Source organism: Haemaphysalis longicornis, unplaced genomic scaffold (genome assembly GCF_048455015.1).
Source record: "Haemaphysalis longicornis isolate Haplotype H1 unplaced genomic scaffold, Haemaphysalis longicornis Haplotype H1 scaffold_7, whole genome shotgun sequence".
Taxonomy (NCBI): domain Eukaryota; kingdom Metazoa; phylum Arthropoda; class Arachnida; order Ixodida; family Ixodidae; genus Haemaphysalis; species Haemaphysalis longicornis.
The window spans coordinates 74,147,155-74,173,097 of record NW_027526422.1 but is presented as its reverse complement, the minus strand read 5'-3'; the positions used below and the strand labels follow the sequence as shown (position 1 = coordinate 74,173,097).

The 25,943-nt window shown below is 47.3% G+C and overlaps 2 protein-coding genes and 1 non-coding gene across 3 annotated transcripts in view; 1 reads left to right on the top strand and 2 right to left on the bottom strand.

Moving 5' to 3' along the window:
* LOC144146356 (uncharacterized) overlaps nt 1–8,228 on the bottom strand; it is a 31,812-nt gene extending 23,584 nt beyond the window's left edge. Inside the window, exons 1-4 of the mRNA XM_077678312.1 lie at nt 7,961–8,228; nt 4,543–4,680; nt 3,551–3,658; nt 1,737–2,013 (exon numbers count right to left, since the gene is read on the bottom strand). Coding sequence (XP_077534438.1) covers nt 1,737–2,013; nt 3,551–3,658; nt 4,543–4,680; nt 7,961–8,228 — 791 coding nt within the window. The remainder of the gene's footprint in view (nt 1–1,736; nt 2,014–3,550; nt 3,659–4,542; nt 4,681–7,960) is intronic.
* A 3,660-nt stretch (nt 8,229–11,888) lies between these two features.
* On the bottom strand, nt 11,889–11,961 carry Trnar-ucg (transfer RNA arginine (anticodon UCG)). Its single transcript has one exon. It is a non-coding gene; the product is annotated as a tRNA-Arg (tRNA).
* A 6,492-nt stretch (nt 11,962–18,453) lies between these two features.
* On the top strand, nt 18,454–25,663 carry LOC144145954 (uncharacterized). Its single transcript, XM_077677826.1, has 4 exons — nt 18,454–18,591; nt 21,173–21,418; nt 23,399–23,650; nt 24,749–25,663. Exons 2-4 carry the CDS (start codon nt 21,195–21,197, stop codon nt 24,936–24,938), a joined length of 666 nt encoding a protein of 221 aa, XP_077533952.1. The 5' UTR covers nt 18,454–18,591; nt 21,173–21,194; the 3' UTR covers nt 24,939–25,663.
* Nucleotides 25,664–25,943: the final 280 nt, after the last annotated feature.

Genomic DNA, 25,943 nt, shown 5'->3' with positions numbered 1-25,943 from the left:
TCCGTGTATATGAGACGATTAGTCGTTATAGTAGAGTTAATTATTGGGGATTGAGAGTTGTCATTAGTAAGATGGGATTCAGTTGGAGTAATGCGAATTAAGACGTATTAAGGTGGATGAAGCAGGGTATGAGGTGGAATAAGAGTGATTAAGGTGACGAAGGATAACGATAGAATTACGTGGGGTTACATAGGTTAAGGCCTATTAGTATGAATTAAGATGGATAGAGATAAACTAAAAATGGTAAAATAGCGAAGATTGATTAAATTAAGTTGAATTAAGAGAAATTAAAAACGGTAAAGTAGCCCGGCTTGATTAATATTACCATGGATTAAGATATAATTAGTGAATTAACATAGATTAAGGTGGTATAGTATGGATTAAGACGGATTATAAATTAAGCATAGTAAAATAGCGTGGCTGTTGTGCGAACGTATACGGACGGGTATGAAATATACCCGCCACAACAGTACGCCAGGGCTTCAAAGCGCGTGAGAAGACTTAGGTGTCCCCAAAATACATTACTGCTGTTGCCTCGGTGGGAAAATTCGCGCAGGGTTTGAGGCGACGGAACAAAGACGAATTGATGGGCGAACACATTTTATGTCCGATTTTTGCCGCGTTCTTGTTCCTTTGTCCAAAACAAACAAGTTGCCCGTATGGCTGCTAACAGTGGAGGGGTGCGTTGACGCCTTCTGCAGTACAAGCCATACCTTTGCACGTTAGTGTGTGCTTGTCGTCTCCAATTTGAAGATCCTACGAGGCCACCACGTAGTGGGTGTATGAAGCCTAAAGCAACGTGCACACTCGCGTCGAACTTGCCGAGCCGCCCTGCCGTCATCCGCCAGCGGCGTCGCGCCGCACCGCAGGCAGGGCGGCACGGCAAGTTCGACGGTAGTGTGCACGTAGCTTTACAAGGGCGCGTGCCATCGGTAAATGAATGTGTCAGTGGGTCAACCCATCGGCATTCATCGGCAGCGGCTGACGGCGGCAACAAAAAAAAAAGCATTACCAGTCAATGCCGTTTTGTCATCCGCTCAACCAATTTCGTAAAGGGAAAAAATTACGCGCCATCGAGAAAACGCGTTGCTAAGCAACACCGTGGATGGTCGCGAAGTCTGACGCCGCCAGAAGCGCGTCGCCTGCTAGCGCGCAGAAACAAGCAGCGCCAACATCGCTCGAGCGCTACCATCCACATTTACCTTGTTGAAACGACTTTCAAACTTACACGCGAGCGTATATGCCTCAGCTTGGAGATTCGCGTCGCGAGGGAAGAGAGCTCGGCTTTGAATGTTGGCACAGCGTTATCAATGACGTCAGCGGCGCAGCTGTCACAGCGAAATAATGTACGTACGCGACTCTATTGTGTTGAAGTGCACTAAAATAAAAATAATAATTAGGGAAACAATAATAAAAACAATAGGATAATATTACATGAATAATCACATTATAAATGAGAGATAGTACCTTCACGCGGAAGGCGACGGATTTAATTTGTGGAACGACCTTTTAAGTTCTTTTCTGCGCACCTCCTCTGAAGGAACGCCCGAGAATGAAAACTCTGACCTCCAGCTCAGCAGCGCAAGCAGAACATACAATGCCTTGCGAAGCTAGATGATAGGATCCGCGAAAATTTACAGCCAAATCCACAAAATAAACGAGCCCTCGATCTCCGCGAAGCGATTCGGTGTCGCCAAGCCCGTCCGGAGCAAGCGCGCCTTGCTTGGCGGTGCTACCTCTTGAGCTCCTCGTGAAGCCCCGTGGTGGTGATGAAGGTGTCGGTGCTTATGAGCACGCAGAAGAAGACCATGCCCAGGATGCCGCAGCCGCCGAAGTACTTGAGCACCGCGAACACGGCGTACGCCGAGGCAACCACGAACACCACCATGCTCTGCGCGTGGTACTTGGCGCGCCGGAGGGTGGCCGTCACCAGCAGCGCCGCCAGAAAACCCACCGCCGAGCTCAGCACCACCGACGTGCTCACCTCGAGAACCAGAGGCAGGACGCTGATGCCTGCGCCAGGAAAAGGGTCCGTGAAGCTACCAAAAAAAAAAAAAGTTGGAATCCCTGCTACGAACTCGTGGTTTTCATTAGTGACTTTAACCATTTGATGTCCAAGACTTTAATTGTTTGCTTAAGATTGTGAAAACATTTTTATGAACTGAAATGGCTTCCGACATCATAAATATAAAGTCAGAAAAAAGTAGGTTCATTAGGACGGACACAATGACCCACTGGGCACTGGGAAACACTGGGCACTGGCTACCCATACATCAGTTGAACAAGACAGGTACCTTCATCAGCATGATTTATGCTTCAAGTGAAGACAATGAAGAGTAGAACCGTGGGCCTGAAAATAATATGCAGAAAACGAAAGTAATGATCAATAACCTCGGGAGAGCACAGCGGTTTGAGATAGGTGGCGAGGCAGTGGAAGTGGTGAGTGAATATATCTACTTATGCCAAGTTGTGATCCCGGATCCCAACCATGAGACAGAGATAATTAGAAGGATCAGAATGGGGTGTAGTGCATACGGGAGACATTCTCAGATAATAAATGGCAGCCTACCATTGTCCCTGAATAAGAAAGTACGTATATGACAGCTGAATCCTACCGGTACTCACCTACGGGGCGGAAACTTGTAAGAGGGTTCAACTTAAATTGAGGACGACTCAGCGAGAAATGGAAGGGAAGATGATAGGTGGGACATTAAAGGACAAGAAGAGAGTGGAGTGGGTCAGGGGACAAACGCGTGTTAAGGAAATACTAGTAGAAATTAAGAACAAGAAATGGACGTGGGCAGGACATGTAATGCGAAGGAAAGATAACTGTTGGTCATTAATGGTAACAGAGTGGATCCCTAGAGAAGGCAAGCGTGGCAGGGGGTGGCAGAAAGGGTGATGGGCAGATGAGATCAAGAAGTTTGCGGGGATAAATTGGTCGCAGGTAGCACAGGACCGGGATAAATGGAGATCCATGGGAGAGGCCTTTGCACTGCAGTGGGCGTAGATAGGCTGGTGGTAATAACGTAAAGTTTGTATTGCCATCACTTGTCATAACAACGAAATTGCACAATTTCGCTTACCTGTCACTAGCCCATTGAGCCCGCAGGCTCGATGCGAGTTGACACGCGTAAAGAAGTTTTTTTTTACCACACGAAAATACTCTGCCCTCTCTTCTTTAATTTTTTAAGGTCCGGGAACCTTTGTCTGTCAACAGGTGGTGTTAAATGTCGGGGAAAAAAAACCTCACAAAGTGCGAGAGAGAAAAATATTCGAGTTTTTGCTCTTGATAAACATTGGGCCTCAAAGGGTTTTAATCTACTCAAACGCTCAAAGAATGCAAATTTGACGGTTTGTCGGGGAGTCAGGAAGCGACGCGAGATCATGTCATGCGCAAAAGTCTGCACTGTTTTCATAGCACGCAACCAGGTGCATTATGTACATAAAAAAGAAACCGTGCGCTGTCCCAGGTGCCCTGGGTAAAGTGGAAGCCGTCATTCCGGAAGTAATATATGCGGAATAAATGCACGCGGACATTTCCACTCACGCTTGTTGTTCTGGATCTGGCGCACGATGATGCTGAGCATGTCCCAGCTGAGGATGGCGCTTACGAGCGTCTCCACGTTCAGGATGGTGGCGATCATCGGGTGCTTGCCTACGGGATGAAGAAGAAGACCGTTACGAGACAACCGGGCTTTGATATCAAACAGTTTTGTAATCGGCAATACTAGAAATGAGCATGTAACGCATCTACTGTTCGGACTCAAAGCTGATGCCTCTGTCACAGGGGCAATGTCGGCAACCTGGTCGTCATTCAAGGCCGACCGTTGCGATGCTCGTTTGCCCGCGATGCCACGACCTTTATGCTGCAGAAATAAATCAATCGAGCTACTGGAGTGTAGAAGAAAAAAAAAAAAAAAAAACAGGCACTGGAAACTAGAACAAAACAGGTTTCAAACATTTTTTGGCCACCAGCCGTTAGTCACATACAGAGACATCACTCAAAATTATAGGCTTTCCCGACAGATATATCCGCCAGGCCATAAATCCCCCACAAAAGAGCAAGGAAACTCACTTAGGCAGCTACAGACCAATACTTTTCCTCACTCTACCAAGCTTCACGCTATATTCCCGACAATGTATACATCCACTTGCCCTCACTGTGGAGAGTTCTCAACCTTATATCACATGGTGTGGGCTTGCCAACATAATAAGAACATAGACACAACACGAAGTCCAACTTCAGAGCAGTGGGAGCGAGAGCTGGCGAGCTCTTATCCTGATCGCCAGCTTCGGCTCGTCGAGAGGGCGAAGGCGGCAGCAAGCTCTACTGGGGTCCTGGACTGAGGACTCCACTCACAGCGCTCTTATCCGATATCAATAAAAGTTTTCCTCCTCTCCCTGCTGCAAAACGGACGTTAACGGAAGGGGTTCCGGCATAAGTCGGTCCTGGAGCGAATAACCGGTTTTGGGAAATACGGAACCCGTTCCGTTCAGATCCGTTTTTGCAATTCGGAGGGAGAGGGCGCGTGCACTCACCCTTGTTGAGCAGGCTGTCGGCGACGGAGACGCGCTCGGTGCACGTCTGCAGCGCGCCCAGGATGAAGGGCCAAAGGCGGCCGAACTGGCTCTTGATGATGGACAGGTTGTACTCCATCATTAGGTACGTGTTGATCACTGCGAGTCGACGATACACGCTGCTGCCTGTCTGTCGTACACATCATGCGATATTCGTTAGATCGGTAACAAATGCCGATCAGAAACCGCTGGTGAAGGGGGTTAAGCCGATCAGCTTCTATCCTCCATTTAAGGTTTGCCTCTTTTCCTGCGCGGAATAAAGCACAGGAAAGGAGACAAAGCGCAGATATCGCCTGACAGCTTTGCAGAGTTCTATTGTATATAAGAAACGAAGGCGTGCCAATCAGCAGCTGAGCCGAATTCGATAGTCCGCAGAGTCGGATTACCGAACAAACAGTTTTGGAAATTTGCGACAAATGCAATACGAAGATCGAGCTCCAAGAAAGAAAGAAACAGGGCATTGTCTGTTCAAAGTTTCTTTAGAGTAAGTGAAGCGAAAGAACACTGAACTGAGCCTTAGAAATGTCACTGTTTCGTAGGAAATGTGACGAGCAGGAATGAGCCGATCTTATTTGCGTTTTACTCTATCTGTTCGCTTTCCCGAAAATAAGATAATATTCCGAAGAAATACCGCATAAAGCGGAAAAGAAAGCCTCACCTCGTTGACAACTATCCCATCCGAATAGGTTCTCTAGCCCATTTCCGTGCCCTTTTACACTTGGGTTGCATTTTCATAATTTCGTTGTATTTTATTGTTTATGCTGTATATAAAAATCTTCCTAGCCTACAGTGACAAGTTATCTACAGTGTCCCCAGAACTACCGGGGGGGGGGGGGGGGGCGAAACCCATTGGGCGCTGGGGCTGCTGGCGTCTCATGTCGTCGCCTCATCTAGTCACGGCACTAAAACACCGCCGCACTTATTTACACCTCGCGCTAGAACGCAACGCGTACTAAAAAAGGGCCCATCTCCCCGCGAGGGGGACTCGAGTAAATGCGTCGCATAGGGGGTGGGTGTATTGCGTTAACGTTTAGTGTTTGGGGAGTTGGTGGTAGTGAATGCGTTGTATCAGCAGTTTCTTGACGTAGTTTGAATGAGTCAAGGATATAAGGCGCGTTCGTGGCCTTTGATTCTGTGTCGATTTTGTGGCGCAGTGGGAAGAGCACCATGTACCTCGCGTTCCGCCCACAGGTAGTGAGTATGCGTTGTATCAGCAGCTTGTTGACGTAGTTTGAATGAGTCAAGGATATAAGGCGCGTTCGTAGCCTTTAATTCTGTGTCGGCTTTGTGGCGCAGCTAGTGGGTAGAGCACCATGTGCCTTGCGTTCCGCCCGCAGGGTCGTGGGATGGAAACCAGGCGCCGGTAAGTATTATTTTTTTATATAGTGTAGGGGGAGGGGTGCGGACATGTTGTTGAGAGCGAGGAGGGTAGCCTGATGCGGGAGAGGAGGAGTGGGGGAGAGGGCGCACCTGGAACGGCTGTTGCGGACGCCGAGGCACGCCAACGCCGGGTGACATCGTGAGTTAAAGAAATGCTCTGCATTTAAAACACACCGGGACACTCGTTTTCCAACACCTCGCGCTAAAACGCTTCGTGCTTCAAGCACAGCTGTATACCTCTACCCCCTAACGTTCTACGCCAAGGCGCCAAGAATACACTTATGCACTGCATGCTTCACCCCTCCCCAGGTTTCACGTTAGTAGAGATGGCCCGGGATTTTAAGTGTGAATACACTTTATAAGCGACCCCAAACCATCCACCGCCGGCGTCGGCGGCGGCGGCGTCGGCGGCGTCCGCAGTGCTCCTCTATAAAGAAAAACAGCATCCGGCGCCAGGTTTCGATCCGCGGACTTTGCGGCCGCAGCGCGACGCTCTACCGATCAAGCCACGGACGCGACGGTGATATCAGCGTTGACGCGCCTTATATCTTTAACGCATTCAAACTACGTCGTCAGCGGCGTGCGTTGGCGACTCAGCGGCGTTATAGCGGCTTGATAACTGCGTGGTGTACACGTGATACTACAAACCCGATGGAATAGATGGAAGAGAAGGCGGCGAGGCGGTTGGCTGCGGGGGCCGAGCGCAAGCGCCGCAAGCGGGCCGACAACCGTGTATTCGCACTTTCACATTCTCCCCCTCGGGGAAATGCGGGGGAATTTTGTTTAAAGACGATAGTCTTTCTTGGGCTACTTAAACCCAGAAATTTTGGTCTGTCTGTATGTCTGTATGTCTGTCCGTCTGTCTGTCTGTGATTCGATTCAGCCACCCGGCCAAAGCAAAACAATGCCTGCGCAATAGTCTTATATAGTCACAGCTAAATCTACCCGTCTTGGTCCGGTGTAATGTTCATACTTGTCAACATTGTTGAAGAAGAACAAAACATCACGCAAATATGAGACAACAAATCAATACAGAAGTGATATTTGCAGTGTTCCTTTATAAAAATTCAAACATGCTTGACTTTTGCGAAATTAAATGCTTCATCAACTGCAGAAAAAGAATTCACTCCGCCGTCGCCTGCTGTCGCCCGCGCCACTATAGCTTCTGGTGCCATTTTAAGAAATCAACCGGCAACAGTTACGCAAGGTTCCACTAGATAGTTTCCACGTTCTGTTTGCAACGCACGTGGAGTAGGGAAACGCGGTTCTATAAAAGTTGAAGTAGGGTGCCTCGATTAACGCGCGTCTTCGCGATACGGCAGCGTTCGCATCGAGACACCCGGTTTGGAGCAGCGGAACGCGGGAAATTTAAGATGATTTAAGCAAACGTTTGGCATCTTTACCTTGGGAGGAGCGCGACGCAAGAGGAACAACATGACAGGTGAGCGGTAAAGCGAAGGGAGGCATTTACTTCGCAAAAGCCGATAAAGACTATCGTCTTTTGACGTCATTTGCCACGAAAGGAGCAGATACGCGGCCAATTTTTTCTACACCGCGACTGCATGGGTCCGCAAGAAAGAACCAAGCCATCAGAATGGTCTTGACGTTGTAAAATCATTGCCAATGAAACGCGAACACGAAAGTGTGAACCAGAATACAAGAATAATGCGATTTCTTTACGTGCAATTGAAATTGTCGCGTGGCTTTATTACAGTAACAAGGATTTAAAATGAGTCTGCCCAAGCATACCACCAGTGAGCCATGCTGTTACCTCCACTATCATATTCCTTGATTTGGCGGGTTCTGATCCATAATGTCGTGTTCTCATGTCACTTGTCCATGACTGTACGTAATGGACGATCATTGCTCGTTCAGAAATTATCCTCACACACCCATTATCCTAAGAAGTCCTCACCCCACTGGAGCCGGGGGGCGGAGGATAAGGAGCAGAGCAACTCTCCCTTATCCTACTCTTCCGCGGCAGCTATCTCTCGCTCACCGGTGGTGCCGACGGCGAAGAGCAGAATCTCGAAGAGGCACCGGCGGAACACGTAGAAGTTGATGCCGTGCGTCGCGTGGAAGGCGAGGGCAGGCAGGAAGATCACCAGCAGCTGGGCCTCGTTGAAGCTGTGCGAGGCGTCGGCCGCGATGCGCTGGAAGTCGGCCGTGAACGTGTAGCCGTACGAGCTTCCAGTCGTCAGCACGAACAGCACCAGCGTGTGCGGCAGGTGGAAGCTCTTCTCCAGCACCTTGAGCACGCCTGCCATGATCATACCGCGCATGCGCGACACACAGGTCTCTCAACCCGAGTCGGTTTCATGATAAAACGTGCACGTTGTTGGGTGAGTTGGATATGACTACAAAATAACGGTGACCAGATAGGAGAGAAGCGTCCGTCCTGTCTGGTCCTGTTGTCGTCCTGTCGGGTGACTGTCTTTGTCTTGCCTGCGCTAAACCTTCATTTAGTTCCGTAATGCTTGCTATCGGTTAATTCGAACGGAGGACAGACGGCTACACAAAAATTGTGTGGCCCTGCTTTTGATGACTAATCGCTGCGTGCAAAAGAGATTTGGTGATAAGTGATGACCTACATACGTTTTGAGTAAACTCGCATGGACGCAGCACGGGCTTTTTCGGTCCCTCAAATGTGCGCTGTAGACTGTATCCCTTTCAGACGCCGCTCGCTATTTCCCCATACAAATTCTTTTTGTGGTTTCTATGCTCTGTATCTCACACAAATAATGAATTGGCACAGGTTACTGACTCCAACACAATCTTAGTTTTTTTTACAGTCATGTACAGAATTGTATACATAGCGTCACCGAGGCCAAGAGCGCCAAGTAGTGCTGAATATTTCCACGTACGTATATATTTGTGTGGTATGCATTGTTTCTATATTTTTAGGGCCTCAAGTCTTTTGAGAAAACGAGGAGAAAGAGTTGAAAAAGCTCACCCGCTGAAGCAGTCGCGTGCGTCGCCATTTTGTTTACGGTTGTGTTATTTTTACTAGCCGCCAGATGACCCTAAAATCTTTATTGTAAGACGAAAGATACAAAATTATGCGAAACTAGTGAAAACTGTCAGTTTTGGTATTTCTTTTTGTAAAAAAAAAAAACTGCAAGATTGAAGTGTACACAGCTGTGTACATAGCATCTGAAAGGGATATGCCCTGAACACTTGACTATGTATCATGTTTAGAGCGGGATTTGCCTCATTAAAGCTCTACCTGGACTGTGAGGCGTGCCGCCTGGAGGCCTGTAGATTAGTTTAGGCTACCTGAGAATATTTAATGCGAGTTAAGATGTCGTACACGCTCATCATGTCTCGAATCTTATGGTGACCTGCCAGAGTACGCGTCATGGGTCCCATTTTGATCATTTATATTTTGATAATTTCTGTGTTCAGGTGAAGTTTCGGGCAGAGCACCCAAGCAACTGAAGACTGAAAAATCTGTACACTGGGAACACAGAGTACTAGAGGGACAACGACATCATGTCGGGATAAGCATGCCCTTGTCTCATTTGCACCAGTAAGTCCAGCTTTCGTCGGCTGACACAAAGGATGTACTTGCCTGACAGTGCGATGATTGTGAAAGCAAACATGCCTTGGTAAGCCAATTGCTCATCTCTAAAAAAAAAGACAAGAAAAATGACTGCATGGGAAAAAATCCGACACGCGTTAGCCAGTGGCACAGAAATTACTATATTTCTATCGTGCGAATGTATGAGCGTCAAATTTTAAACCATATGTCGGCGATCTGATAGATACGAATCGGTGCTTACTCGTGTATCCGCGACTTCTTAATGTCGCCCTGCAACAAACGAAGGCACCATGAATGCTGGAAAGGTGGCATTTGTTAAAACCCAAGTTCACGTTTTACGCACGAATTGTACGTCGGGGGTGTGGATGGTTTATCGAACGCCGTTTTATCGACGCACAGTATTTGTTAAAATTTTATAAGCCAAGTCGAAAGTGCACAGGCCGCAAAAAATTCGATGTACAAGCTTACATCCCGAGCGGGTTTGAAACGTTTTATGTCGGAAAGCTAGAGAAAACGACTTTCTTTCTTACTGTCATAAAATATTTCTGTAACATTCATAGGTAAAGCTTATTCTCCGAATTCTGTATGATCGAGAAGGCTTAGGATTGGCCTAGACAATTTTGACAAAGGGGGTACGTACGTTTTATGGAATCCGTTTTATCGAAAAAGCTCCTCCCATGTTTTCTGTTTAACAAAATTGGCAGTCATTTTTTATCGCAGAGTCTGTCACAACAGCGAGTTAATTTATTTAAAAAGAAATTTGCCCAGACTATATACTTGTTATTTGCAGTTTATTTATTTCCTCCGCGCTTTTTATATTTCTCCGATGGGCAAAGTTTGTCTCCAAATATTTCGCTATGTTCGTAGCGCACGTGGAACTGTTATACGGTAACGAATCTCCTTTCTCCTTAATTCTTCAGTCATCCCTCTAAAAACAGATACATGTAACGGCATTATTATTTTTGGGTTGTATCGTGATGCATTGTATTGTAGAGTACTGTATGTCAGGACTCTTAAATAATTTATCAAACCAAAACGTCGACATAAATATTATCTCCACCAGAAAATTGAAAGAGCACGTCATAGAAATGGGAAAAATTTTAAAACACTGATAAATGTCTGTCGGCTATGCATATCGCAATTATATTCTTTTGTATGAATTTCTCCCTGAAACATTTCCTATAACGCAATTTGTTTTTCTTCTTTTCGCCTACCGAAAATGTTTTCTTTTAGTTTATTACATAAACCTATTACTTCTATGGCTGTATGTTTTAATACGCAGGTTGCTTGTTGTTCTTCCATCCGGTATTTTGCCCCCCTATATGGATGTGCAGTTGTTCCTACCACTGCACCGAGTATTCAGTGCTCCGGCTCATTAAACAAATAATATTTCAGTTGGATATATGTATATATGTGTGTGTATCCTATTTCTTATTATAAATGTATATCCGAGTGTAGATATGATTACTTTTGTGCATTTTTATTTGTAGTCAGATGCGTACACGTGTACATTATTCTTTTATGCTCTTTATCCAATTTCCGTAATAGTTAAACCATTTCTATTCATTTTTCTGCTGTTCTTTTCACTGACAAAAACGGTGCAGAAGCCCTGTCAAGCTGCTTCTTAGCAGCTTTTTGTTTTTTCCTTTATATTTTCAACTTTGTACAAGATTACAATGCTGTATAAACGAATAAATGAACTATTGTTTACTGCTATTACTCCGCTCCCGTTTCCCAAGGCAGTTATTGCGAATTATTTCGACGCTTCTGTTTTTCATACGTATATGGCCCTGGACGCTGGTGTTTCCAACGTCAAAAATTTAGTTGGAAAGTTAGCAATCGTCGTCTTCTGCGCGCGTCCAGCATTTTTATTGGCATGGCGTTGAGTTACTGGCGTACGCAAGATTTCATGCCGGTGAGGCTCTTTACAAAAGGGAGGACGATCAGGTAAAAAAAAAAAAAAATTAACAGAAAAGGGGAGAAAAGAACGCTAAACATAAACAACGAACCAATTCGAAGTTGACAAAAATGGCGATGCCTATTTCCTCCCCAAGATGACCCACTGATTGTTATCTTTCTGTTATTTCTCATTCAGCGATATCGCAATGGGAGATCGCAGAAAGGGGGGGGGGGGGGCGCAGACATCGGAGCTGCTCTAATAGCAAAATAAACATCGGGGGTGATCATGTGTTGACAGGCAGAGTTAGTGGTAGCATCACTTGACAGTTTAATTGACTATCGTGCTGCTATAGATCACGCAAGCATAAATTGTGCCCAGTTACATTTGCTGAAAAGTGTCTTGAAATGCTGCGCGGAAGCACAACAGGAGTTCATTGATGAAGCAAACTGTAAAAAAATGACATAACGAAAAAAAAAAGAAATAAAACGTCCGCGACAGGACTCGAACCTGCAATCTTCTGATCCGAAGTCAGACGCCTTATCCATTAGGCCACGCGGACGGGCGGTATGCCGTTTCGTTAACCATTGAGTGACAGGCAGTATCGCTGCCCACGACTCTATTGCTTAAGCATGTAAAGCTCGGATCTTTTCAATGGGTCCGCACGGGTGGACGTGCTTGCTGTGTCTGGATATATGAAAGACCTTTGTTGAAGTGCCTCATGCAAAAGTTATTAGGAAGATTTTAAGAAGATATTAAGAATTATTAAGAACACCTCGGTAACCTTTCAGCTATTCGCTGGATATATTGTTTGATTGATTGTAGGGTTTAACGCGCCGACGCAACGTAGGCGATGAGGCGCGCCGTAGTGGAGGGCTCCGGATTAATTTTGACCACCTGGGGATCTTTAACGTGCGCCGAAATCTCGTACAGACGGGCGTTTTTGCTTTTCGCCTCCATCAGAAAAGCGGCCGCCGCGGCCGGGAATCGAACCCGCGACCTCGTGCTCAGCAGCGCAACGCCTTAGCCACTGAGCCACCGCGGCGGGTGCTGGATATATTGTGCCATTGAGCCTAAGGACGTGGGTTCGATCCCGGCCGCGCCGGCGGAGTTTCCCCGAAGGAAGAGACCAACAGAGACGCTCGCGTGTCGATATTTAGGCTCACTTACAAAAAAAAAAAAAAACTCGTGATCAAAATTAATCCGGAGCCCTCCACTACGGCCCGTTTCATGGCCTGCGGGTAGCTTTGGCGCGTAAAACACATACAAAAAATGTAAGAAATTGTACGTAAAGTTCTCACCCTCAACCTTCGCGAAAAATAAAATAAAAATAAACGGTAATAAAACTAGCAAACAGTAAACTTGTTCACAGTTTCGTGCTTCCTGCAGCTTATGTGGAGCCTCAAAGCGGAGGCGCCTTTTTGTTTCATGTCACAGGTATACAGGGGAAGTTTTACGTGACGTATGTATGTTTGCGGACGACTGTGTAATTTTTAAAGCAATATATCTACCAAACATGACCGCATAGTATTACCAAACACACTTCTCGAAATTGTTAGCTGCTGTAACAGCTCGGGCCTAACAATGACAAAGGAGTACTTCTACGAGTAACAAAAATAAACATCCCAGTACTGTTTCATGTACCTTCTCGAATCTCCCTGCTTTAAAAATAAACAAATGCTACGCAAATTATGGCGCGACTAATTCGTAAAGTGATCGATAGGTCAGAGCCTCTATCCTATATTTGTATTTCGTCCCTCCGTAAGCACAAAAGCTAAAAAATATATTTAAAGCCCTTACAATACTATGAAAGTGGAAGACAAGCGAAGCTGTTATGGGACTGTCTGTTTCCTTTCCGTAGAAGTCCATGTATGCACAGCAGCAGACGGCAAAGTTTAAAAATTCGCCGTGAACTACGTGATTACGACAAGTCAACGAAACTCGGCATAAGGTTAGGGTCGTATGATATCAGCGGCTGATTCTCATACAATTCGTTTCGAAATAGTTTCGATAAAACAAGGCTTGAGCTGTTTTGTGTAACCATGCTCTCTCCGTATATATACGGCCATGTACTGACAGCAGACGGGAAATCTGTAATGCTTGCAACTTCGCTGTGAACTAACTGATCATGGGGAAGTTAATGAAACTCGGCTGAATGGAATAGTCGTATTAGCAGTCAGTTTCAGTATGATATTTTTCAGAGATACCGACATTAGATTGAGAGCTACAGAGCATCTCACGCTATCTCTGGGGGATAAAAATCCTTTTACTACGCGGTTCTGTCGACGGACGCAGGTTTGGTGGGAATCTAACCATATACAGATCCGCTGTAAAAAAAAAAAAAGAAGGTAAACGAATGGCATAAAAGGCACGTGTGCCCTGTAAATTACAATATGACACTGTGATTTCGGAAAGCTGAGTTCGAATTCGTTTTAGAAAGAATTTATAATGCAGAGTGGAAGGATATAAAAAGCAATTACGTTGGTCTTCGCTAGGTGTGATTCGCCATCACATTTGATAAAGGAAAATGGCACTCCAATGTTTGAAGCCTCACAGAAACGTTTTCCGGCTAACACTGTTTGTGGGCTGGGATCTCTGTAAGATCTGCTGTTATAACCATCTAAAGCAATTACAGGTAGGTCTATCATAGCACACAGATTACTTTTGATCGAACGAACGCTTTCGCAAACGGCTTTTGTTTTCTTCCCCGAAACCCGTAACAATGAAATCGTCTATACTTTGCGATAGACGCTCAATCAATACATATTTCGATGCGATAAACTGCTCTGTCTGCCACGCTGGACATTCTTTTTCTTACGTGCGCTGCTTTTCTTCAATGTTTTTAGGACAACACACAATCTTTGCAAATTACTTCGCGGCTATGTGCTTCGGCTTGTTTCACCTGGTATTGCTTGACGTTTTGCAAAGCCCCCTTCCCCAGTTGTAGTATCTGTGAATGGGTGAATCTATAAATAAGTTACGCAGCTTGGGGCGCAAAAATTCAAGTTTCGGTAATCGACGTGGAAGTTTCTTCCTTGGTAGTATCGCTTGACGACGTTCCGACATTTCGTGAGCGACAACGTGAGGCTGACCGTTGTGACGGCGGCCTATCACAGGAGGATCATCAATATGACGTTCTATACGAGACAAAAGTACAACGTAAAACCACCCTTCGAAATTCGGAAGTACTTTGCTTGACATCTCATCAAAGACAATGTCTAATGAGAGCGAATCGGCGGCGGCGAACCCAGAGTGCGGGTAACCGGGGGTGTAGTATAATTCCGTGGGTGCTATAGCAGTGCGGTGACTGAATAATTCAGTGCAAGCAAGCGTTGGACCAATGAGGACAGAGCTATTAACTCGAGACAGATCCTGGGTGAATTATCGGAATTGCACGAAATTATCTAAACAGTCAAGAGTTCGTCGCGCAAGTTGCACATTCAAAACAAGGGCACGTTGACTCAGTAGTGCCGGGAATGTTATGTAAAATTGTGCCCTCGCCAGCACTAGAAGTACTGCAAATACGGCGCAGCTTGTTCGTACGGGCGGTGAAGCGGGGACCCTCACGGATACAAGAGTACGGGCCTGGTTAACAATTACGTTCTTACAGCTCATGGTGGTTTTGCCGACTGCTTAGAGATAGAATTTAAACATATTCAATTAAGCTAATATCGCTTTTGGCACCTCCATTTGATATGGGCAGTATTCTGCGCGTACCGAAACTCAGTATTTTAATTCGGCGTTTCACTATGCTCGGTGGCAACTTAAGAACGGCACCGGAAGTTGCTGCTGTGCCTTTTCACCGTAGCCAGATGTTTCTCCGCGTGGCGCAAGTAGGGCGTTACTGGGAATATTTTGAACATGGCGTGAGCCGTTCCCGTGATTTTTTGGACTTAATATGCTTATAAACGACTCCAGTGACGACAGACAAACTGCGTGAGACAAGGCAGACGATATCACGCATTCATAGCAAACCCCTTTCAAAACGCGCGCGCACTGACGTCACAGGTCCGGCGCTTTGGCGGAGTGATACACTATAGTGTATCACTCCGCCAAAGCGCCGGACCTTTGCGCCGGTGCCGTTCTTGAGTTCATTCGCCGTGCTTACATCTACATGGTTGTTACAGAAGCACAGTGAACGTGGTGGCTGCCGATTCGCTCCGAAGGCGCAGCGATGTCCGTGTGCCGGCAGGATTGGGCGCGGTCTCTGGCCGCTACGGTAGCTCGCTGGGATGCTCTACACAGCTCAACGCCGCTCAACGCCACTACACCGAGCTTGCGCTGCCGCCGGCATGGGTCGGGTGGCGTTGAAATGTTTTAAAATTATGATCTCTCTTGAACGCCGGCCATATGTGCGAAAAAAAAAAGGGATTGTGGCCTTAAATAAGGCTCGCGCCACGAATAAGATCGACGCCCGCGTATAAAGGTGCCCGTTTCCGCGACGAGTACTCTGTAGCTTACGTAGATCGACGGGGACTCCATGGTCCGGTTGGGAAATCCTTTTGGGGCGCACAGCGCGACAGCGACAGAACGCCTGAAGATAGCTCGGTGGGAGCAATGATGATGATCAACGGGCACGAAGCAGACGACGACGAATTCCCACCTGTCATGGACGTCAGTGATGTTTGGAGAAGAAAATGTTACCGAGAGCTAGCTTTTTATAACCGGAACGGCTTCCAGTTCTTCTGTGTGCTGCAGGAGTGCAATTACAAAACAGCCTTGTCAACTGCGGTCGTGGCAAGGAAGAGTTTAAAGAATACCAAAGTTGGCTGAGTTGGTCTTCTTCGTTACCAATGTCATCATTGACGCTGTCATTCCGTTGCACAGTGTTTCGCTAGACTAGCGTTTCAGTATGGAGTGAAGTCTTCGGTACGCAGAGACTTTACAATAAACGGCACATAGATTCTTTCATTACACATGATGTGGATGCGTACCCATATTATAAATAATGATGGCCAATTCTGGAGAGTCTTTGACGTGCCGAGTTGCAGATTGAGGTGCGTATAATAATGAAAGCAAGCTACTTTAAACTTGCCCGCATACACATTTCTTCAGGTTCGCTCTTGTACACAGGGAGCGCACTCTGCTTCGTCTCCAGTACTTTTTTTTCGTCCCGAAGTGGCACTCATTAGTTACCCGTTTTGACTAACCAAGCGAGCTTAACACTTCAATAAAAAGTGTGCTCCTTGCTGGGTTGCAGACAATTAATCGAACGCCGTTACATCGAACGCCACTTCATAGAAGCCGTTTCATCGAACACCATTTCAGCGGCCGTCGTTTGGTAGAAGGACGTTTCGTCGACGGCATTTCATCGAATTTGGTCGTGCACAATAGAGCAGAACCTTTAGGGCGCACGGACAGCAATAAATGTCGTTATTTTTTTAGGCCCTTCTATCTTCATGCTATCTTCATATCTTCAAGGCAGCAACAGGAACTAAAATACCACAGAGAAAAGCTAAAAAAAGAAAACAGTATTGAGACAAAGTGCGCAGGTTCATATTAGCATATAAATGCATTCGTCGTGGTGGTTCAACGGCTCCGACGTTGTGCTGCTAAGCCCAAGGACGCGAGTTCGATCCCGGCCGCTGGGGCCGTTTTTCAGATGGAAGCGAAAAGCAAAAACGCCTGTGGTGAGCATTCGGCGCGCGTTAAAGATTCCCAGGTGGTCGAAGTTCAACCGGAGCCGTCCACTACGGCGCGTCTCAAATGCCAGGTGTAGCTTCCGCGCATTGGCCACACCAATCATTTCGTTTTTTAAGTTATATAAAATAGAAAAGTAAAGTATATATAAAGTAGTTTCTTTCTCTCTGCCTTTCTCGCATGGATGCGTCGTCAGTAGATTTCGAAGGGTTATTGGGACAAAAAATTGGAATTTTCCTTGGACGGCCGTTTTGTTACTTCCGCTTTTTATACACTCGCAGCCACTGCCCTGCGATTCGGCAGTGACCAATCCCAGTTGCAAACCGGCATGCGGGGCGCTCAGCCAGGGGAGGTGAAGACAGACTACAGAAGCCGGAAATGAGATATGCGGGTATGACTAGCGCCGCGTCACGAATCCACTTTCTGCCGGTTCTACAAATGGTGCAAAAGCAAAAAGCCCGTCTTCAAGGTCTTTTTTTTTCAGTCATGTTGCTTTTTTTTTCAATCGTGTTTCACTTTTTTTTTTCAGTCGTGGCGTCCTGCAGGGTTGACCATTTCCCCCATCCCGCTTCCTCTTTCCTCTGCTCCACCAAATACTTCTCGTAAAAACGATAAGCAAGGAAATGCTACCGTGACTCACCATTGAGCTGGTTCAAAGTGGCTGAAACCGGGCCCCCGCGGACGTGTGCTGCACTCGTGTTTAGCACGCGCTCTTTCATAAAACGTTTTACTGTGTGATTGTGGCAAAATAAAGTATGCTGTCTTTATTCACTTTAGATGGGAATAAAATAACTGGGGCCAAAGATGATTTGGTGGCAGCCATCACCGTTCGACGCTTTTGTGCCTTCTGTGCACCGTCAACATGACAAGGGCTCAGCCACGCTACAAAACATTCATGTTTTTCGCTGTATTTTGAGTGAATGATTTTATAAAATAGTGATTAGTGTATGTTTCGTGTCCTTTTCGGGTACATTGCTGTAGCAACCACTCAGCGCCGTACGCCTGTGTGACAAGGTATCAAACTTCCTGGGGAGGTTGCTAAAAGCCGAACTGCAGCTCGGCAGCAGCCAAGCCTCGCAGATGACTGTTCTGAACGCTTTCGTGTCAGCAACAATTCTCAGTAAGACCAAAGCGCCCCTCCCACGAAGAAAAAAAAAGGAAGGTGGGACGGAAGGGGTGGAATGCAGAGCTGGCTTTTGTGTGCCATCAGGGCTTCTTATCACCCTGACCTTTCCCTGGCAGGTGTTCGGATTTCGGAGAACATCCGGTGGCCGAGTCACCTGCTCTCAAAGCGCCTGGCACGAGGTGACCGCAACAAATAGCATGCCTGGTACTCCAATCTCCAATCAGGACGCACCTGACGTCTAGAAAAAACTATCACGTGACCATTTCTCCCTTTATCTCCAGGGGCGATTCCCAGTGGCTTCGTCGCTAGTCAGTTGGTACAAGTTTACCTTGCAGCAGCAGTGGATATAGCTCTCTAGAGCGCCTTGAACGTTGCTTCGACGCGCGGGAATCCTCGTGGCACTTTCTCGCTGGCTTTCTACAACCGGTAAGATTTTTTTTGTCAGGTCTTGTGTGTATGGGAGTATACAGCATTTTTTTTCGAGCATAAAAATTTGTATCGCGGCATATTTACGCGCGGGGAGCCACTAGCTGCCTGACAGCAACGGTGGTCACTGTTTTTGTGTTGAAAGCAATACACAACAGCGCCGGATTTCCTCACCATAACTGAGCACTAATAGCGCAATTAAAAAAAAAAAGAGGCCTCATGTGGCATAAATTGTTCAACGCGGCTCCTGCAGTGATGATTCGGAGCTTGTACGACGTACCAGGGAGCCCTGCGTTAAGGCCTGCATCAAATGTGTTGTGCCGTTTGTTCTTTGGCGAAAATTTGTAACGCATTTTGTTCTACGCAGCGCAAAGGTTGCTCCGTTCAGTGTGCCTGCGCCGAATTTCGAATTTCGAAACAGCTTTGTGTCGTTTGCAGAGCTGTCGGAGCTCTCATATATCGCCGCATCTGTGGCAGTCACGTTGTGCACATTTTTTTTCACGTTTCACTGATTCGACTAATGAAAACCTCGTGCGTAGTGGTACTGAAAAGGGCAGGCGCCTCGTAGGCGTTGTGAAGTCCCCCCATGGACCCGAGACTACGTTATGCCCGGGAGCAGTTATGTTAACCTTCAATATCCACGTACATGAACTCTATGAAGTCTAAGACGGGCGTCGTTATATGCGTGCCGTACTCGTGAAGCTCGGCAAGAAATTCAGGCGTCGTAAAATTGCCGTACTCGCTCGCGGGCGCGCGGCCAGAACGCTCTCATCGTTTCCTGCCCTTGCATGTTATTTTCTCCCCCATACTCTTTCTTAATTCTCATCTGTTTAGCTACACCTCCTGCGTCCTGATCTCTTGACCAGCACTCGGTCGACGCGGGACGCGTTGGCGAGTTGTTGCAGAGCTTCACGAGTACGGCACAACGCTCCTCTTCGGGCCGCGAGGCGGTCGGTCGCGACGCACTGCACGAAATTAACAGTATCGGGGAGATTTCACAACGCCAACGAGCCGCCAGCTCTGAAAAGAGCGCCCAAGTTTGCACAAGATGGCGCGAACTGAGCTTTTGTAACCTAAAGTGCATTTCATGAAAAATGATTTTTTTTTTGTTCGTCGTCTAAATACCCGTGGGTAGGATATTGTGGTACACGGACGGTGGGGCTCTAAATTGGACGAAATTTGCACACTATTTTAATAATGCACCCCTCCATCGAACGACGATGATGGTTGCACGCGAAGCTTTGTCGTGATGGATTCTATGGTTGGTAAATTCCTCACGGCAAGTATGTGTTCCTCTGGAGGTACTCACCGCTTTTCTAGAATGGCCACAACTGACGGGTATGCACTCCGTAGGCCTAACGGTTGGGTTTGGGGTGCCCGGCGCGAACCGATCCCTGCTGCTTGGCGCTCGCTTCGACCATATCGAAACGAATGAATCGAAGAGACGCCGGCTTCATAGCGCGAGGGACGCAGGTTCAATTCCGGCCACGTGCAAAGTTTTTTTTTCCTCTTCACTCACGCTCATTAATAGTCAGAAAGTTGGATTTCCTGCCGGGCGTTTCGGCGCACAATGGCATCAGTGTTAGCTTTAATACAGCTTACGCTCCTCGCCACACAATCCGCACCTTAAGCTATAGGCGCTACTTCAACGCGCTCTAACTACGTTACATAGAACTGTGAAGGCAGGATACCGGCCGATGGCTGAAACTTCTCACGAGCGCAAAATGTACCACCGAATCTCCTCTTCATCGTTCTTTTGAAAGGAAATTTTGGTTGTGCGCTGATTCAAATAACGCTAAAAATTACTTATTGAATGTACGCGACCGTTCATGCTTCTAATTAGCACAAAGACGCTAACCACTTGTTGGCTTCCGAGATTTGAAGTTCCTATGAAATGTGAACAAAGATTACACAGCAACTTTGTTTGTGGCGTTTAATTTCCCCCTCTTCCTTTTTTAGTAATAATGTAATATTGCAACTGCTTTCATTTTCATCATTGCTTTTTCGTCTTCCATTTTTTCCCCAGTTTCCAACAATTTTTTGCTGCTTAATTGATGGCTAAATATCCTGTTCACTAATTACATGCATTTATGCATACGAACACCTTTTTTACGCTGTATTCATTGTGTCAACTCATTGTTTGCAGAGTGTTTTATAATGTCTACTTTTCCCACTTCCCTCTTTAACGCTCTCTGGACCATGATGGTTCTTGAACTAAATAAACAAACTCAAACTTCCCAGTTCTCCCTTCGGTGGGGACTACAAGAACCTAACAGTTTTTTTCCCTGTCGTACCGCGTTTCAATTCAAACATTCAGCGAACTTGCTCTGTGCGCGTGCGCCAGATCGCGTTGAGACAGGCCGCCCAAACTCACCACACCAGAGAAAGACGCCGGGTGAACGCCCTTCTCAGCCCTCACCGGCAGCAGCAGCCTTATCTCTCGGAGATATATCAATGCCAAGGCGAACTAAAGTGGGCTCAAACCTCCTAACCCTTATCCGCGCGGCGTGTGCCCGGAAGGCCAAAAACGGGAGGGGGGAAGCCTCTTGTGAGCGCGCTTGTCTGCGTCCGGTCGTCGCAGGAGACTTTTGGACGGGGCCACGATGAGGATCAGCGTAGCGTTCCTGTTGGTGCTGGAGGCAGCGTGCAGTGTTCGCGGCCAGATGAACCCGATCGGTTTCGGCCTCCAGCGCATCCTGGCCGGAGTCTTCGGTGCCCGAGGCGGAGGACGCTACGGCAATCCGGGTGCCGGCTACGCTCAGCAGGGCTTCCCGCAACAGCATGGCGTTCCTTATCAGTCACCCTACGGAGGATACGGATCACCGATGTAAGCCAGCCGCCATGCTTCCTCTTCCTTGTTGGGTTTGTCTTACGCAATGCTGTTTTGTGGAGCCAGTGTTTTATGGGACCCTGCAACACTTTCGATAAACGCTTTCACTCTTTCCTTCGCGTCTGGAACCACTGCGAAATATATAGTTATCGCCGGAACGGAGCGGCACTACGTGATTCGCTCGTCGCACCCGATACGCCTTCCATTTGTGCTTTGTTTTTGTGGCTTTATTTTTGAAGTTGCTATGGCATGCGTTCATTGCTGCTACTGAAGGAAAAGCTGCCAACAGCCGCTACATAGCCTCAGTGACGTAATTCGGGCCACCCAAGAACGTCAAGACCGGGAAAGAGAGAGTTTTCAAGTTATCTGATGTGAATAGAGCAGTAATTTTTGGCTGAGGTACTTTGCGACCCCCTAATCCAAGTACTGGGTGTGTTGAGTGACTACTTCCTGCTAGCATGTAAGATTTCAAGAAAAGTTGAAAAAAGTGTTGCAGGGTTCCTTTAATTGCGGGCGTTTGTTCAGCGCTCGCTAGATTAGAGTCGGTCTTTTGTTTCGCTGTGCGAATTTCAAAATGCAGGGCATAGCTTCCACGTAGTTCGCCCCTTTCTCGTGATTACAACTTGTTTTCAAACAACTTTCTGCTCAGTTCGGGACGTCGACTTTAACCGGTAATCTGACCAAACAGAAGATGCTTTCCGAACTTTACCAGCAGTGGAATGAGTACTGTTGTCCACTACTACCTCGTTAACGAAGAGGAAGTTTCTAGGCGCCAATGTTGCTCGTGTAGTAGGGGCTACGAAACTCGCTGGGTTGTTTGACCTGTCCACCTGTGTTGTTACCCATTGCTGCTGGCTAGGCTTTTTTGTGCACGTCCAGACGCGTAGCTTTGTATTTATTCTTCGTATTTATTGCAATTTCGAACCGTGCTGCCTCTTCAATCGACCTTTTTCCAGTGCCGGTACCCCTAGCGACGGCCCCTGTCAACTAAAAATGGCAGTCAGGCAGGCACGCCCCTCAAAAAGTCGGGCTTTCGGAGAACTTGTGCACAAAATATCCTGGTCCTGCAGTCCCCCCCGCACCCAGCCGTCTCCCGTACCTTTCAGTGCACGTTCCCATGAAATCTGCAGTGGTCGATGGGCCCTTTCTTGTTTGTTATTTTTTTATTTTCTCTTACTCCCCCATTGACAGCCATGCGCTTGCAGCGTGGTCACCCTCAAACGCTTTCCCCTTTCCTTAGAAAGATTTTTTGTGTGCTTGTACGAACCCACCACAAGCTGTCCAAAGAAAACAAAATAAAAACTTGCAGCGCTCGAAAGTATAGCCGCTTTCTAACCAGAAAGCTGAGGGGCACCCTTTTGTTTATTTTGCCGAATGCGCCTGCCAAGAATAGTGGATCGGCAGCCCGCGCATCCGCAGGTCGCTACTAGAAAAACTTCCATTATTTGAACTTCTCGGCAATGATGAGCGAGATGGACTGAGTTTGAGCCCGATCAAAAGCGCAGTTACGGTCGTCAGCTGTGGCCGACTGGCCGCATATTTTTAAACGTCGCAGTAATGCATCATAATTCACAGTCCACTGCAGGACGAAGACCTCCCCCAGAGATTTACAACCACCCCTATCGCGGGATTTCAAAGCCTTTTCTCCGCCTCAAAATTATGCACTTCATCCCTTGTTCTTCCCCTATTTCGCTTTCTGTCCTTTTGGTAACCATTCCGTATAACGGATGACCTGTTTGGAACAAGAATGTCTTCGACGTGCGTTTACTTCCTTATCCACATAGCAGTTTTCTTGCGCATAAGTGAAATGCAAATACCATACAAATGATTTGTAAGTTCATTGCACGACGGAAGGGGGCGCGTACCATTGACCCCCGTTTGTGTATAGCTAATCTGAATGGCAGGCTCTGTTCAGGTGTCCTTGCTGTGCGAGAATGCAGTCAACATAGGGTATTCCTGTTTGTAACCCACTCTCAGGGGCGGCATGCGGTCTCGGCCCGTGTTCGGCAACGGCATGCTCTCCTCTCTGGCGGGCGGACGGCGGAGCGGGCTGGGGATGCGTCGTCGTTGGCGTCGCCAGGCCTACTTCACCGAGGACGTGCTGACGCGCGGCTTCCAGCTGGTCCGGAAGCTGGACGGGGACAAGTGCGTGCTGCGGGCGTGCTGCGAGGCGGCCGCCAAGCCCGGAGAATTTGGCAGCGATGGACAGCTGGCCGTTCAGTTTATCCTGTGAGTTACACTTCGTTTGCTCCGAGACGCGAGATTCTGTTCCCTGGTGGGTACAAGCCCGCCACTTCCTGCACGCACCCAGCGCCATCTGCCAGGTTGCTTCGAACACTTTCTATACCTCGTTGGAACTGCTGAAAAAGTAAAAAAAAAAGTGGGTTTGGCATGAGCGAATTCCATTCGTGGCAATATTTTTGCCAGACCCGTGATTTTCAGTTCAAGGCATTGTTTTCATAGGAAAGGGCGGTTTATTATGTTTTTGTCCGTTTTTCGGGGCACGACACGGCTTATTAACACGCTTAATTAACGTTATACATCATTCCGGATGTGGTAGCTGTCTTGTACCTATCTCGGAACAGTATAGCGCTTCCAAGAAGGTGGAGTTTTCAGCTGTTTTTTTTTTTCTAAGTGTGAGCAAAGCCATAGGGCATGATAAAGAGCTGAGGACAGGGCAGCCACAGGTCCGGTAAAAATGAAGGCCTCGCTTCATACTACTCTTTTGTCGACTGTGGTGACGGAGCTGCGGCGGTTTTTGCGAGAAGTGCTTTTGGTACCGGCAAGATTAGCATTGTAAGGCTTGCCATCCCGACAATTGTGTTGCCTAATTTCTGCTAACCATTGGATACTTATCTCGCAAATAGCTTTGAAGGCCATGTGTTGATTCACTCATTAGAGAACGATAACGAAAATTAAATATGTTTTCCCAGCAGCGTACTTGAGTACAGCAGTGGAGTTTCCTTTAAGTGGCTCAGTGTACACCTTTATTTACGGATACATGGCGTATAATGGAGATATTAATTAAAAGACTTCCTAGGGCCGTTCTACTTTTGTGGAAGGCTGCATATATCGCAACCAGAAGAATGTAGATATTCGATAAAAGGCTGCCTTCCTACTTTGTTGCATGGTTGCTTATGTCGCCCCCAGATGAATGTATTCCTTGCAAAAGAAATGCGGCTTTAAACGGGATTGGTGTATGCCAGATCTTCTTACGTACTTATCTAATTCCAGCTTTGGAGTCCATAATATTTTTGAGGAGCAGCGTCACAGTGGAGGCCAGAATTTCAAGACTCGCCGTCCTTTTTTCCGCATCCTACTTGACAGGTCTCTGCGTCACGACGGCGCGGCACCGTGGCAGCCGTACCTGCTGTCAGCGCGCGTGGGCCAGGCGCACGGGAGCGTACAGGTGTGCCGGCGCATCTTCAACGGCTGCTACCTCAACCGGGAACAGCTGGGGCGTACGACGCGAGAGCGACTGCTCAAGGCCATCAGCTGTCTGCGCCGACACTGCTAGTCGCTCTGCCTTGCCGGAGAGACGGAGGGAGGGCCGGCATTCGTCAGAGGTTCCTTTGTGCTGTGACGGGTATACGGGCGAGTGTGAATGACTGTAGTGGTGCTCGTGCAATGCCCGCACTTCGCTCTAAGGCCGCAATGACGTAAGCACTGTTCGACTTCATGTTTACCTCGGTTAAACAATTCATTTAACATGTAGAGGGATAACGCCCGCTTCCACGTGAGGTCTATTTCAAAGTGTTCCAAGCGCATAGTCTGAGAGGACACAGAAGTGTTAGCTAAGGAGTAGTTAAGACCGGCTAGAGGGATTTTAGGTTTCATCTACAATCTGAGCGCACCTGTTCATTTTAGCTACTTTTATTTCAGGTAGAATTAGTAGTAACGATTTGCCGAACTTGTACTCGTTTGGATGACTTCCTGGCCGCATATGCGTGCGTGGTTGTTAGTCGTTTGTAAGACCCTAGTTTTTTTTTATTTGCAAAAAAAAAAGAAAACGTTTCGCATCGAGGTGTGACACACTGAGGTATGGGAGCGGAGTGACAGAAGGCAAACCACGCGCTAAAAGTAGCCAAAGGGCCCTGAAATGTCGCAAGGAGTTTTGCTCCTAGGCTTCCTGCAATATTTGTCAGACAACGAAATAGTCTTGCATGTGTGTTCCATGTCTCTGCTGTGAAGTAGCTTATTTCATCTTAGCGGTATCGTTATGTAAGGGCAGTATCAACGGCGTCTGCGTCACAGGACAAAGGGATGGCATGGTTCAACTTCATGTGAACCGTTGTAAGTAGTGTACAGATTGTATGTAAAAACGTGTCTCGTCTGTTGTTGTGTTCTTGAAATAAAGCGCCGGTTTTTTTCTTCTTCAGCACGTCGGACACCAGTTTTTTTTTTCGTTGTGGGGCATAATAGTATCAATAGTATAGACACAACCAGGTCAGGTGTGCGCATTACAAGGCACGAGGAACGGGAGGCCGCTCAGCTTAGCTCCCAACTCGACGTCCAAACAGCA

What these genes read in the sequence shown, in the direction of transcription:
- LOC144145954 (XM_077677826.1), top strand. Translation starts at nt 21,195, where the DNA reads ATGAGGATCAGCGTAGCGTTCCTGTTGGTGCTGGAGGCAGCGTGCAGT. An exon ending in GGAGGATACGGATCACCGAT is followed by an intron (nt 21,419 to 23,398) that starts GTAAGCCAGCCG and finishes ACCCACTCTCAG; the next exon opens with GGGCGGCATGCGGTCTCGGC. An exon ending in CTGGCCGTTCAGTTTATCCT is followed by an intron (nt 23,651 to 24,748) that starts GTGAGTTACACT and finishes CCTACTTGACAG; the next exon opens with GTCTCTGCGTCACGACGGCG.